Source organism: Medicago sativa, chromosome 8 (assembly GCF_051527215.1).
Source record: "Medicago sativa cultivar Bolivia chromosome 8, Bolivia_mono, whole genome shotgun sequence".
Taxonomy (NCBI): Eukaryota; Viridiplantae; Streptophyta; class Magnoliopsida; order Fabales; family Fabaceae; genus Medicago; species Medicago sativa.
In genome coordinates, this window is record NC_140756.1 from 83,352,806 (window position 1) to 83,367,322 (window position 14,517).

Consider the following 14,517-nt stretch of genomic DNA (forward strand, 5'->3'; position numbering starts at 1 on the left):
TGGGGTTCATATAACGTTCAACGAGACCCTTGACATCAAAGAAAGACACAAAAAAGCACATAACAATACGATCCGAATTTTATAATCCGACCGGGGGTATTTTTGGAAATTTTGCGGGGCGTGCGAGAAGGCGGCGGGGTGGGAAAAGTAATACTCTAAATGCGATTGATGTCCGAAAAATTTACTTTATACCCCTACAATCATATCACTACCCCCGTAAATAGTTAAAAAAATCAATTTTAACTCTTTCCATATCACACTCATTCACACTTCATAAAATAACTTCGGCACACGCGGTTAGTTAAAAATGTAATATTTTAACTCTCATGGCTAAATTGATTTATTTTATTAAAAATGTAATTTTTATGCTTATAATCGGTTATTCCGGAACACACATATAATATATTTTTTTTTGGTAGTGATCGGGGTTTGAACACACATATAATATAGTTTAAAAAAATTGAAGTTATCTAGGTCGTATCAAATTCTAAATTTAATTTTTTATCCTATTTGTATATATGTATTGCATATCTAGCTCTTGTGAAAGAAATCAAACACCATTTCAAAACTTTAGATTTATCCTTAGTTGTCGACTTAAAAGTTTGTCGAGAATTCAACTAATAACTCTCAATAACGATTCTCTTTTCCTTCAAACAATAACAATTACGTTAATGAATAAATTCTGTCTCTTTGTATGGAGTTTCTTAACTCCTCCAAAAAGTGTCAAGCACAACAAATGATTTTTTTGAACTAACTACTAAAAACATGAGTAAAATTTAATGGCAGAGAAAAAAAGAGAAATGCGAAAAATAAAAGTTGTTTGATTGATTGAGTGTGTCCGTAATGAAATTTACAAATGATATCTATAGATAAATTAGTTTATGACTCATCATTATAACAGATGAATTAATTTATTCTCAATATTTTTTTTAGTTACAATTTATTCTCAACATTTTTTTTGAGGGATCAATTTATTCTCAACATGAAAATGTCATAAATAATTTGATTATTATTCTTTGTTGATTTACAAGAAAATTGTTAGAGACCAAGTTGATTGTTTAGCTCAAAAAATTGTAGCCAATAGAACATTTTTATTTATGGAACAAAAAAAAATGAAATTGTGTTGTTTGAAAATTTGGCATTTGATGTGAGCCACAAACATGAACTCCTCCGTGGCTGGCTACCTCTCAAGACAAAAGAACATCAATACCATCATGTTTTTGCCTTTGCCTTGCCTTCTGTGAATGTTATTTCATGCTATGCTATGTTATGGCAGTAACCACACTTCAGAAAAACAACCTTAATAAATTCTTCCTCAAAACTCATCTTCAAAATGACCATAATCACTCTCAAACCACATAATAGTAAATCATCATGTTTCTTTCCTCAACCTCAAACTCAAACTCAGAATCAAAGAACAAATTCACACAACCCTTTTATCAAAACATCTTTTCAACGTTTTCACTTCCACTTCACACCTTCCAAACTCATCCACAGAACCAAACAAACAACAGTAGTATCATGTAGTAATACTCAACAAGATATCAAAGAAACCCATAACAAGCTGTCCAAGACCAAAATTAATGCTCTCTCCGACCTCGACGATGATGTTGAACTTGAACAACACTTGTCTGGGAATTGGCCATCATGGAAGAATCTTCCCCTTAGATACAAACTCATTGGAACTACTTCACTTGCCTTTGTTATCTGTAACATGGACAAGGTTCTTTCTTAGTTACTTTAATCTTCTTTTTCATTATTATTGCAAACCCAGAATTCAAAATTGATTTTTTATTAGAATGAGTTTAAAGGGCTGTGTTAGAATTCTCTTATGTTTATTTGGGTGCAGGTGAATTTGAGTATTGCAATAATTCCAATGTCACATCAATTTGGATGGAACTCATCAACAGCAGGGTTGGTTCAGTCTTCATTCTTTTGGGGTTATGCATTGAGTCAATTGCCTGGTGGTTGGCTAGCCAAGATTTTTGGTGGCAGGTTAGTTACCACAAGCAATACATGTTTCTTGTACAAATGTTAGTATGTTAATTGTTATGACAGTATTTTCTCCCTTGTCGAATTTGAACCCTGAACCTTTTAACTCCTTTAATCCCTTTACTCAACCATGCGAGCTACCCATCCCGCCAACTCTTCTGTGTAGTTGTTATGTAAATAAAGTAAATTTATAAATGCCCACATGTTGTGACACAAGTGGTAGATAGTTGAGTCCCTCAACCATTTGGTCCAGAGTTCGATCTCTTACTGATGTTTATCGAAAAACTTATGTTGGGAGAGGTCTATCCTTAAATGGATCTTATTTACCTTGAGGGGTTAGTTTCCATAGTGTGCACGGACCTTGGTTTACCCCCAAAAAAGTAAAGGCGATGGTGTTTGGACTTGATTTTCCATTTGGGTAATCATCTTACTTAAGTGCGTATAGCGTAAGGACCTGTCATATAAGTGCTTATGTATAAGCTATTTCTATAACAAAAGATAAAATGAAGTCAAACTATTTTCAAAATCTATCATGGAGAGCTTATGCAAATAAGCTGAAAACAATTTATGGAAATGTCATAACTCATAAGTAGTTTCCATAAGCTTTCCATAACAGTTTCACAAGTTCTTATGTCAGTAGATAAACTCAAATAAACCAATTCGAACAGACCCTTGAGGGCTTTGAATGTAGCTTATTGAAGTATTGTTTGTTCTCTTTACCAAAATTAAAATGGAAACTACTTGGAAAATTATTGAATGGAATTTAAGAAAACAAAGCTTAACCGAGCTGACGTAGAATTGGTAAAAGAATATTGCATTTATTTCTGTTCTACGTTTTATTTACATTCTAGAAGGAACAGAGCTATTGAAACCGAATTTTGGCATATATTCACTGTGTAAGATAAGTCTTTTCTATTTTGATGCACCTCTCCGATTGTTTTCATATCCATAAGTCTCATTTTTATAATGAATATGATGCATACATGTTAATTGTAAAAGGTGGGAAGATTATTGAATTTTGTTCCCGAATGAAAACTTGGGTGTCTGTCGTCAATAAATGATTCAGGATATATATTTTTCTTTAGAGAGGATTAGTAAAAGAATTATGTTAGGATCGAGGAGGGGGTCATTTAGTAAGTTAACTTGTTACGAATTTTCTACTCAGGAATGTAGGGAAGTTCCATATTTCTTCCTTCCTACAGTTCAAGTTAAAATTTTCTCCATGCTGCACCAAGGTTTTATAAAATTCGATATCATTTTGATAAGTAGAAGTAAGAAAACTTATAAATTCCGACTAGTATCATTGCATCAATTTCTGTTTATTCTTTGAGGAGTAAATAGTGGTAACTGATTTGAGATTTTGGGTATCGTCCATTAGTCATTGAGTCAATGTTTGGACCAACTTTTGAAAGAACTATATATTTGAAATGCTTAGCAACAGATATCTCACCATGCAATTTCTTTTGTAATGTGTTTATTTGACTTAGGATGGACATGTCTCTTTCTGAATATCAATCCCGATTTCCATGAAATGGAGGCCAAACTAGAACTGCCATTCCTGTATACTAAACATACTCTTCATGACATGTTTTCAAGTAACGTCAAGCCTTTATTGTTGAGTACCTTTTATTTTTTAAAACCTGTCTTCGTTGTTCTTTAATAATACCTTTGATCAATGCACTTTTTGTCACATTTAGCTAACTGATGAAATTTTGATTATGTTCCAAGTGTTGAAGTTAGTTTTTAAGTTGTTTGTAGTTTGTTATTTGTCCCACATTGCCCGGGTTCCCGGGTTGTTGAGTGTATAAATATGCTTGAGTACCCTCATCATTTGAGTTAGCTTTTGGGATGAGATCCAAGTCCATGGTATCAAAGCCGGGTTAAGGATTGCAATGTGGGAATTGGACCCGAGGCCCACGCTAGGCTTGAGGGTGGGTGTTGAAGTTGTTTGTAGTTTGGCTTGAGGGTGGGTGTTGAAGTTGTTTGTTATTATTTTGTTATTATTTGTCCCACATTGCATTTATCCCACATTGCTCGGGTACCCTCATCCTTTGGCCGACTTTTGGGATGAGATCCAAGCCCGTAGTTTGTTATTTGTCCCACATTGCTCGAGTACCCTCATCCTTTGAGCTGACTTTTGGGATGAGATCCAAGCCTATTTAACACCAAGGAGAGATGCAAGATTAAACTGAGATATCTAAAAGATGGCATTTAACATTTGTATTGCATTTGTCCCACATTGCTCGTGTACCCTCATCCTTTTGAGCCGACTTTTGGGATGAGATCCAAGCCCGTAGTTTGTTATTTGTCCCACATTGCTCGGGTACCCTCATCCTTTGAGCTGACTTTTGGGATGAGATCCAAGCCTATTTAACACCAAGGAGAGATGCAAGATTAAACTGAGATATCTAAAAGATGGCATTTAACATTTGTCCCACATTGCTCGGTACCCTCATCCTTTGAGCTGACTTTTGGGATGAGATCCAAGCCTGTAGTTTGTTATTTGTCCCACATTGCTCGGGTACCACTGACTTTTGGGATGAGATCCAAGCCTATTTAACACCAAGGAGAGATGCAAGATTAAACTGAGATATCTAAAAGATGGCATGTAACCTACTATATTATTAATAGAACATTGTCGAAACGCCCTTTTTTGTTGACGATTATCTCATTCTTTTTCAGGAATGTTCTTGTGGTTGGAGTACTGGTATGGTCAGTGGCTACAGCTCTTGTTCCTTTTCTTGCTGGATATATGCCCGGCTTAATATTGACAAGGATTTTGGTCAGTAGTTCCACTTTAACGTCTCATCTTTAATGTATTCATTTTTCTTACTTTGCAGATCTAATATCTGCTTATGTAGTCAATATGTCCTGTCATGTTAAAATTTCACATGGTTTTGACATGTAATTTTTTTACATCTATCTTTTGCGACTTACATTATAGGCTTAATCAATCCATCTGTCCCTTAATTTAATTGTTTGTCTCACAATGATCCATTAACTAAAAACGTCTCAAAGTAGTCTTTAAGTTTTTTGCCGTTATAGCTTTTGGTCCTCTCCGTTATCATCTAACCTTAAATATCTTAGGTGGACTAATATTAAAAGTGGTCCACCATAAACCTTATTGGTTTTATGAATGTTAACCCTTTGATCCTTTTTTTAAAAAGATGGCCGTTGGATCATGAAGGTCTATCGTATCTTACAATGAACCAGCAACACATTATTTTCCCCCTTTTCTTCATCTTCTTTTATCATCTCTTTATCATCTTCAACAACAACTTCATCTACCTTCATAGAAAAACCCAGAAAATCAAAACAAATAAAATTAAACCCACTCTTTAATCATTATATCACCATTGCCATCTTCATCAATAATCATAAACACCCTCCTTCATCATCACCAACTTAAACCCAAAATCATTCACACCACCATCACTATAACCATCCCAAAACCGAAATAAAAAATCAAATCCATTACTTTCAGAACAAACAAAAACATGGTACACTAACATACTCAAAATCAACATTTTTCAAAATAAAACTCTTTCTCATTTCCAAAGTTCTAAACCATTATTTCTCAATGCCTTAACTCCACAATCCATACCCTTTCTTTTTTCTTCACGTGTTGGTTGTATAACACTCAAACCCCATTCTATTCAATTTAATTTCTTCTTCAATTTCGGTAAGCACTGACCATAGCTGGGCGTATGAACTATCATGGTTTGGAACAAATTCACTTGTCTTGAACCATACCCAGAAATAAAAAAATTAGGGATCTGAAAGAATCTTTCAATGTTTTGAGATTAGGGATCTGAAAAAATTGGGAGAAGGGGAAGTTGAAATTAATTTTGGGTTTTGAGATTCAAAGGGGATGGGAGGGATTCAGGTTTTCAATTGATAATGTTGAGTGAGAGAGAAATGAAAGAAGAGGGAGTGAGCGAGAGAGAAATGAGAGAAGAGATCTGGTTAGAGAGAGAGAGAGAGAGAGAGTGAGGGAGAAATGTTTTATTAAATTATACAATTTTTCTTTAATTTTTTCTGTTTATGTGCTGCTGGATTTTTGTTTTGTGTATGAAGTAGAGAGATGAAGAGAGAAGAAGATGAAAATTGTTGGTGATTTTAAATTTTAGGAAATTCAAGACAAATAGGGAAAGATTATAAGTGATCTTATGTTGCTGCTGAATTTTCTGGGTTTGAAGGTATATGAAATTGTGTTGAAGATGATGAAGAGATGAGGGAAGAAGATGAAGAAAAAAATAACTTAACGTTTCTTGAGAGAAACTAACGAAAGGACTAAAACATGTAACGGAGAAAAACTTAGGGGACTAAATTGGGACAAATTATATTTAGGGGACCATTTTGAGACAATCAATTAAGTTAAGGGACCGGGGGATGGAATAAGCCTACATTATAAGGTCCGGTGAAATTGTAATTTTCAATTTATGCGTATGAATCCCTGATTGATCTCACAGAATGTCATGGTTTTATCGCATTTATCTTTCCACAAGATGTTCTACTTCTGTTTGCTACTGTTGGCTCTATTCAGGCTTTCTTTATGTGCACTTATTGGTATTTAACATAAACCTTGGTTGCATTTGATATACTTTTCAACACTATTATATTAAACACTCACCTTCCATTTCATATCTAGGTTGGGATAGGTGAAGGTGTTTCACCATCTGCCGCTACCGATCTCATTGCCAGGCATGTAAACATCCAAATACATTTTTGATTCAACATGATTTTCTGTTAATTTGTATTATTCTTTTATAATTTGATTGTTTTACTTATCTTTTTACTTTTCTAGTCAGTGTGTTGATTTTTAGATTATTCTACTTTTAACAATTATAATTTAAAACACTCGGTCTCTCACCTAAAAGATAAAAGTGTTGGTGAAAAATCTAACTTGAAGATAAAAATATAAAAAAATAAAAAATAATGATGCAGAACAATAGGAAGAATTTTTTGAAGCTGGACAAAAATGTTTTTACCCTTTCACACTCTATCCATCTATCTATCCAAATATGTTTACAACCAGATGTTCCGCTGCGGACTTGAGGATTAGTCCCATAGCAGGCCCAATTGGTTTAAGCCCCACTACCTTGGGGTGCCTATTGGGGGTCAAAGACCCTAATTACGGTGGGTTAGCAACAAAAAAAAGAAGAATATGTTTACAACAGAAACAGAATTACACACACTATAGAGAATGCAGAAGTCACACATGAACTAAAGAAATAGATAGTCTACTGTTATAAGACAATTCCTATCCAAGAAATTCGACAATTCCTTTCCGAGAAATTCGAGAATCTTGGTCTCTTGATTACAAGAATTAGAGAGCTTGGTCTCTCCCTCCCATAACCACTTTCCCCTTTCCTTTCTCTATTTATTCCTAAAAATAAATTACATAACTGAGACATTAGAAATACATAATTGCCATAACTGTCATAATAAGAAGTCTTTAACTCTATCTCCCTCCCAAAATGGATAAGGATATCTTGCTTTAGGAATCTAGGGTTAGTTCCTAGGTGAGCACGCTGCTTTCTCCTTACTGAGGCTATTTTTAATCAAAATGAAGTCGTTACGCAAACAGTGATTATGAGCAGAGAAAATTAATATTTTGGTAAAATCCAACTTCTATGTAAAATTGTTGGTTTCTGCCTCGGCCAACTAATTATTGAGACAAGTTAAACTTAAGTTTGTATATTTATGTTTAATGTTTATATTCAGTTCTAATTCATGGTTCTTCACTTCAAACTGTAAGCTAAAGAATAATTTTGACAAGTATCATATGTTTGTTCTGCCAAATACAATATTACCCTTTTTATTGATAAGGTTCATCACCATGTGCAGGTCAATACCATTGGAAGAGCGCTCACGGGCAGTAGCATTTGTATTTGGTGGCTTGAGTGTTGGAAGTGTTTTGGGGTATGCAAATGTCTAGCATGTAGTAGAATCATATAGGATTGTTATTTGTTTCTTTTATCATCTAACCTCAACTTCAACACTGTAATATATGTCAGGCTTCTTTTCGCTCCTCCTCTCATCCAAAGTCTTGGTTGGGAATCGGTATTTTATATATTTGGTCTTTTCGGTATTGCTTGGTAAGTAGAAATGACTAATATCCCATGTCTACTATTTCTGATAGTGAAGTTTCTCAACGAGAAAGCATCTTGTGGTGCAAATCTCGTAATTTGACTATGACTTTTGGTATTGCCATGAACTTTGAAGGTTTACAGGGTTTCAATTTCTTGAAGAAGGTGAAACACAGTTAGCTGCAGAATCTCTTTCACGTAAGCACTTAATTAATCTATTTTACTTTTTAACGTTTTATTAGTTTGAGCAAGAAAAAAAAATGATTATTATTTAATGAATGGTAATAAATAATGCCTTTCTAGTTGGAATTTGTTTTTCAATCTTTTTGGCTTCATGCGACGCTGGAGTTGAAATTTAGCGAGATGATGTATGCTCTATAATCCTATTTGTTGGAGGCATTTTTTTCTTCGATTGAAAATCCCTGGACTATACTACCCATCTGCTTAACCTAGCCTGGTCTATGACTCTGTAGAGGTTTCACTTTTAACCATTGCAACAAAACGATGGTTCACTCACCATCTTGTAGCTTCGTAACTCTTACACCTCTTGTTTGATGCTTACCATTACCATAATAACCTCTTAATAGATTTGTTACCTCTGCAATTGATGTGACTCACCTACATAATTACTTTTAACATATAGGATTGATCTGTACTTTTGTTTGGCAATTGTTAAATTATAAATGAAGTTAGTGACCATGACTACGCCGTTCTTTATATTTGTTGCCTGCATGTTTATAAATTAGTTGCCTTTACTGTTCAGTTCTACGCTTTTGTTCTTTTGTTTACTTACTATGAGGATTGTGGTTTGATTGGTAGTTTCTCACTGTCGACTTTGGTTGTCCACAGCTGCCCAGGGTAACATGACACAATCATGGCAAACTTCTCTAAAAGAAATGAATGGCTCTTTGAAGGTACGGGTAAAAAATTTATGACAGTTTTGGCATGATGTTACCCTAATATCTCATTTTTTAGCTTAAAATATAGCAGGAATCTTTTTGCCTTTTGTGTGTGTGTCTGTGTGTAAAGAGATATACTTGTTAGATCCTTTTTCTGAGTGAATACATATAAAATATGTGATAGATCTTTGTTTTATGTTTTTTCTTAAAATGTAGGATGTACCATGGAAGGCATTTTTCCAAAGTCGCGCTGTATGGGCAATGATTTACGCTCATTTCTGTGGTAGCTGGGGTCACTATACCTGTCTCTCATGGCTTCCCACATATTTTAGGTAACCTGTGAGCATTTAACATGCTTTACCTCTTTCTACTTTGGCTATATTTTATTTTAGCCCGATTAATAGGTAGTTGCTTAAAACTTTTTGCACCGATAATTTGATTTTCTTAAAAAAAAAAACCATTTTAATATTTACTTGTTGATGTAGTACTTTTCAGGCACGAAATTTAATTATCATATTATTGGTATGATTTAATGAAGCTGGATTCAACTTTTCTTTACTTGTTATATGTACATAAGCTGGAATTAAATTTACAGTATTGCAATTTAGAATTTTTCACTCTTTAGTAAATTTCAATATGAAATTTGTCTGACTTGGGTGTTGAGTCATGTTCCTTATGGAATACAATATTTGTATCTTTGACTGCTCCTTTTGTGTCATATCCTTCATGATTAATATTGATAAACTTTGAAATTGATATTTTAAGATAATTTATAAGTTAGGTTTGGTCATTAGATATTGTGAAAAAAGAATGGTAGATTCTATAGTTCTCTCACTTAAGGCTCCCGCTATGTTCTGGAATTTCCAAAGTTAATAATTTATTTACATTTTCTCATTCATTGTTAGAATGAACTGATTTCAGCTGAAGAATTTTTTAATATGAAAGAAGTTAAGAATTTTCTTGTGGTTACATTTCTGAACCTTGGAAAACCTCTATCATTACTTTGCAGATATTGCACCGATGTTTAATGATGACCACTGACAGCCATTGCCATTTGGTCATATAACGAGCTTAGTTAGTTATGTATGAAAAATTATATCAACAAATTAAACAATTTTGTCGCTTACATGATAAGCAGTATATCTTTTAAAATTTGTACAGAAAGTTTTGACCCAATCGAGAATCTAATTTTTCCTTCCATATGATGTGTAGTCAGGAGCTGGACCTAAATCTGACAGAAGCTGCATGGGTAAGACTAATAGTTATTTTTCTTTGCCGTTTTAGCTAACTCTGTCTCTTCATGCCTTGGGACTGAAAATGAACTGTTTTCAATATTTGTTTGACGTAGATGGAGAGTATGTGCAATTAGCCATATGTTTAGTAGTATGTTGTAAATAAGTGGCACTAAATGTCCTTGTGTGAAGGATAAGACATACCAATTTATATGAAATTGTCATGTGGTAGTTATCTCATATCGGTAACACTAGGAGGGATGTGGTGGATTGTTATTTTAGGGTCACAAGTAATAGCAAACAAACATCTATCATCGCTCACTAGTAATTTCCTTATTAGACAGGGCATATCATGCTGATCGGCTTAGTTTTTAGTATTGGTTAAATAGATCTTGAGCAAAATGACATGCTTTGCATATAATTTTTCCGCAAGTTGCTTAATGCTGTAGTGGACCTCAAAATTTGCATATTAACTCTGATGAAATTAAGCATTTACAATGTAGATTTATTTTTTTTTAAAAATGAATAGTGTTATAGACCATTAATTTGATCCATGTAGCCGACCTCGCTTAGCGGGATAAGGCTTGGGTGTTATAGACAACCTGTTGAGGCCTCCAGTTCTCTGTCCAACCTGTTTGACCTTTTGAAGACTAGCGATGATGTGAAAATTTAAAATAGATGTAAAATAACTAAATTAGTTACAAGATAATTATGTATGTGAAACATATTAAAAGTTTAAAATAGATGTAGAATAACTAAAATAGATGTAATATTATTAGAACAGAAAGTCATGTATGTGTAACATATTACACTGTTTAGTCGTTTTTTAAAACATTGTTTAATGGTACTCTTTTTGGAGGAAACAGGACTAAGGTCACATACATACTATGAATTGTGAGTTCTAAATCATTTCAGGTCTCTATTCTTCCACCTCTGGCTTCAATATTTGTGACCAGTATTGCATCACAATTAGCCGACAGCTTGATTTCAAAAGGAGTTGAAACCACTACGGTATGAGAGGCATCAAAACAGCATTAAATCAATTATTTGTTGTTTATTAGTGAATACTTTTTGACGGCTTACGATATCAAATACGTTTCCTTATGATATAGTTGACAATGACAACATTGTAAAATGGAATTTTCATGCCTTGTAGCTACGACCATATCTAATGCTAAATTTGCAATCAAATTATCTGTAGACATAATGCATACCATTGTAAAGATACATACTTAATCTAATTGTAGGTACACATATACTTAATCTAATTGTAAAGATACATACTTAATCTAATTGTAAAATGGAATTTTCATGCCTTGTAGCTACGACCATATCTAATGCTAACTTTGCAATCAAATTATCTGTAGACATAATGCATACCATTGTTAAGATACATACTTAATCTAATTGTAGGTACACATAGTACATGTTTTGGTTGTAGACACAATGTAATTGTCACTGACAACTTAAATTTTTTGAACATAATTTTCATGACTTTTATTCTTAATTTCTTTGGTGCTGGAATTTTTCTTAAATATAGGTTCGAAAGATCTGCCAATCAATTGCATTTTTATCTCCTGCATTCTGCATGACTCTTGCATCACTTGATCTAGGATTACCGCCTTGGGAGATGGTCGGCCTTCTCACAGGTGGTTTAGCCCTCTCAAGCTTTGCCTTGTCAGGTACTAGTTACTAGTTAGCCCTGTAAATAGAATTTATCTGATTTTTAATATAATAAAATAATCAGATCATATACTCTTTTTTTGCCTTTAGCCCTTGACTTGTATTTATTTGCTTCTGCAGGACTTTATTGTACTCATCAAGACATCTCACCAGAATATGCAAGTATACTTCTGGTATGTGTGCTTACACTCGTATCATACAATGTGTAACTTCGTATACTTGCTTTTATTTGTATCTGACAATTCTGACATGTATATTTACTTTTTCTATCAGGGTATAACCAATACTGTTGGAGCTGTACCTGGAATTGTAGGTGTAGCCCTCACTGGCTATCTTCTTGATATGACTCATTCATGGAGTGTAAGTTGTTTCTAATGATAGATGTTTTCTCATAGTATAATGCATATCATTCAGTATTTGATTTTAAATTCATCTTCATACCATGTAGATATCACTATATGCACCATCAATCTTCTTCTATTTGAGTGGTACCGCCGTATGGTTGGTATTTGCCAGCAGTAAGCCTCAAAGTTTTTCTGAGGAAAACTGATCCATTGTTCAATCATTCAAGCAAACTATATGCTAAACTGATTTTTGACCGAGGGAGTGAATATCTGTTTCATCGACAAGTCAAGATTATTTATGTACAAAAAAATGATAGCATAGCTACATAGGTATATTACTTCTTTTTTTCTTAATATTTTTTTCAATTGTAGCTTATTATAGCAGTTGTTTATTTCTAATAGACGATGCTGGTTGGTGACCAAAAAATTGTAATGACATGTTGTAATTTTGGAAAATCAATAATTTGTTGTGTTGATGCTCTAGTTTCAAGTTTCAACCATAGAAGACAATCTGAGTAATCTCAACATTTTAAGTCATGAATATTTCACCGAACTTCCGTGCAATAATTTTTCATTCTTTAGTTTGTCACATTTCTGCAGCGTTACTTGTAAGATCAACTAGTCATGGATAACATAGATATGTCCCTGATTGATCTTTGTGGCTCTTGTCAATAAAAAGGTCATGGAGTGTCCTCCAAATTCTTTGGCTGAGTTCTTTTTATTAAAAAAATAAAAGAAGAAATCGCATGAAATTGCCATAAATATTAAGGAATCAAACATTAAATGTGTGAGAAAATGACTCAATATCTATGGCAACAAAATTGAATGTCACTTTCAATTTGTAATAAAATTTACAATTGTCATAATGAACTGAAATAGTGCATTGAGAATATGCAAAACCAATCAAATCATAGTGCTTGACCCTCCAAACAATCTAACAGTGGAATTTTTCCTTTATATTTCTATGTTTTATTTTACTATCAATCACCAAGAGAAACCTATTTTTTGTTTCACCTAGTGATATTGAGCTAGCTAACTGCAAGTGGTAATAGTAGTATCTTGAATTTGAACAAATACAATAGAGAGAGGATCAAGTGTTATTGGCTTTGAAGAGTCAACATATATAGGATTCAGCGGAGGAATATCGCCAGCTGAGTTTGCACTTAGGATGTTTCCATTTAGTAACATAATTTGGCTATGTAAATCTCCATCCTTTGCTGTTAAATGGTACTCTCGTCTCTGTGATTCTCCCACAATAGAAGGGGAAGGTTTTATAGCATAATTTAAGGCCACTGTGGCTTGAACAGTGGTGCTGTTGTCCAAGTTGAGAAACAGTATTGTGATTCCCTTCTGTAAGAGAATCATCAACTCAGATTTCACAAATTAACATAACTAATAAATAATCATACTAATACAAAACTTCACTCACAGTGTCCTTTGCACAGTGTGCATAAGTTCTGATCTTTTTTGTTCCGTTGAAGGTAGTTGACAGGACGCGTTCTCCCATGAGTCGATGCCAAAGAAGAGCGCTGTATGAAAGAAATCACATAACTCTTATGTCATAGAATAACGTTATGGTTTATGAATTTACTCCAAATAGGACCTTTAACCAAGTGGCCGTCTATTAATGAAGCAACATTGTAAACCTAAAAATCTCATATATCAGGTCAGGAAGAATGGCAGGCTAAAGCAGAACTGAATCAGTCCGTAATTAATTCTAACGCTTATTCTTTAACCATGAAGTTTAACTTTTAGTACCTAAAATAGTCTGGATTTGGCATGAAAGTAGTGGTATTCAATAAACCGTAGTTTCCTCCTATCAAAGTCTGTCTGCAGTATGTTTTAGTGCCGTAAGTAGCTGACAAGCCAAGTTGATCTAAATACCTGCATTCAATGTGATTATATCGATAAAATACTTTTAAAGAATCCTACTGATATATTAATAAATTACACCGAGTTACACTAACCAGAAGCTGTTGACAAATGCATCAGATACAAAATGATGGCCACTATGGTGAGCACCTCCAGCCTCACCAACCCATGCTTTAGCTGTGATTCCTGAACTTTGAAGTACATTTTAAGGCTGCTGAATGTGCCAGCCTCTCCATCAAGATAGGCTGGATCGAGAAATTTTTCGGTTATGTGATCATTATATCTTGCAAGTAGATTTCTGCTGTAATCGATGTAAGAAAATAAAATCATATCTCACAGTATATTGATATTATGCTAAAATATCTTGATATATCTTCTAGGATCAGTTTTCAGTTTTGGTGTA

The 14,517-nt window shown here is 33.8% G+C and overlaps 1 protein-coding gene and 1 pseudogene across 1 annotated transcript; one reads left to right on the top strand and one right to left on the bottom strand.

Moving 5' to 3' along the window:
* The first annotated feature begins 1,222 nt into the window (after positions 1-1,222).
* Positions 1,223-12,725, top strand: PHT4;5 (phosphate transporter 4;5). Its single transcript, XM_085736781.1, has 15 exons — positions 1,223-1,723; positions 1,850-1,995; positions 4,675-4,774; positions 6,644-6,696; positions 7,843-7,917; positions 8,013-8,093; positions 8,221-8,282; positions 8,934-8,998; positions 9,200-9,315; positions 10,196-10,232; positions 11,131-11,226; positions 11,756-11,897; positions 12,019-12,071; positions 12,172-12,258; positions 12,347-12,725. The coding sequence occupies exons 1-15, from the start codon at positions 1,334-1,336 to the stop codon at positions 12,446-12,448; spliced, it is 1,605 nt and encodes a 534-aa protein (XP_085592907.1). The 5' UTR covers positions 1,223-1,333; the 3' UTR covers positions 12,449-12,725.
* Positions 12,726-13,164: 439 nt separating this feature from the next.
* On the bottom strand, positions 13,165-14,517 carry LOC146902340 (heparanase-like protein 3; annotated as a pseudogene).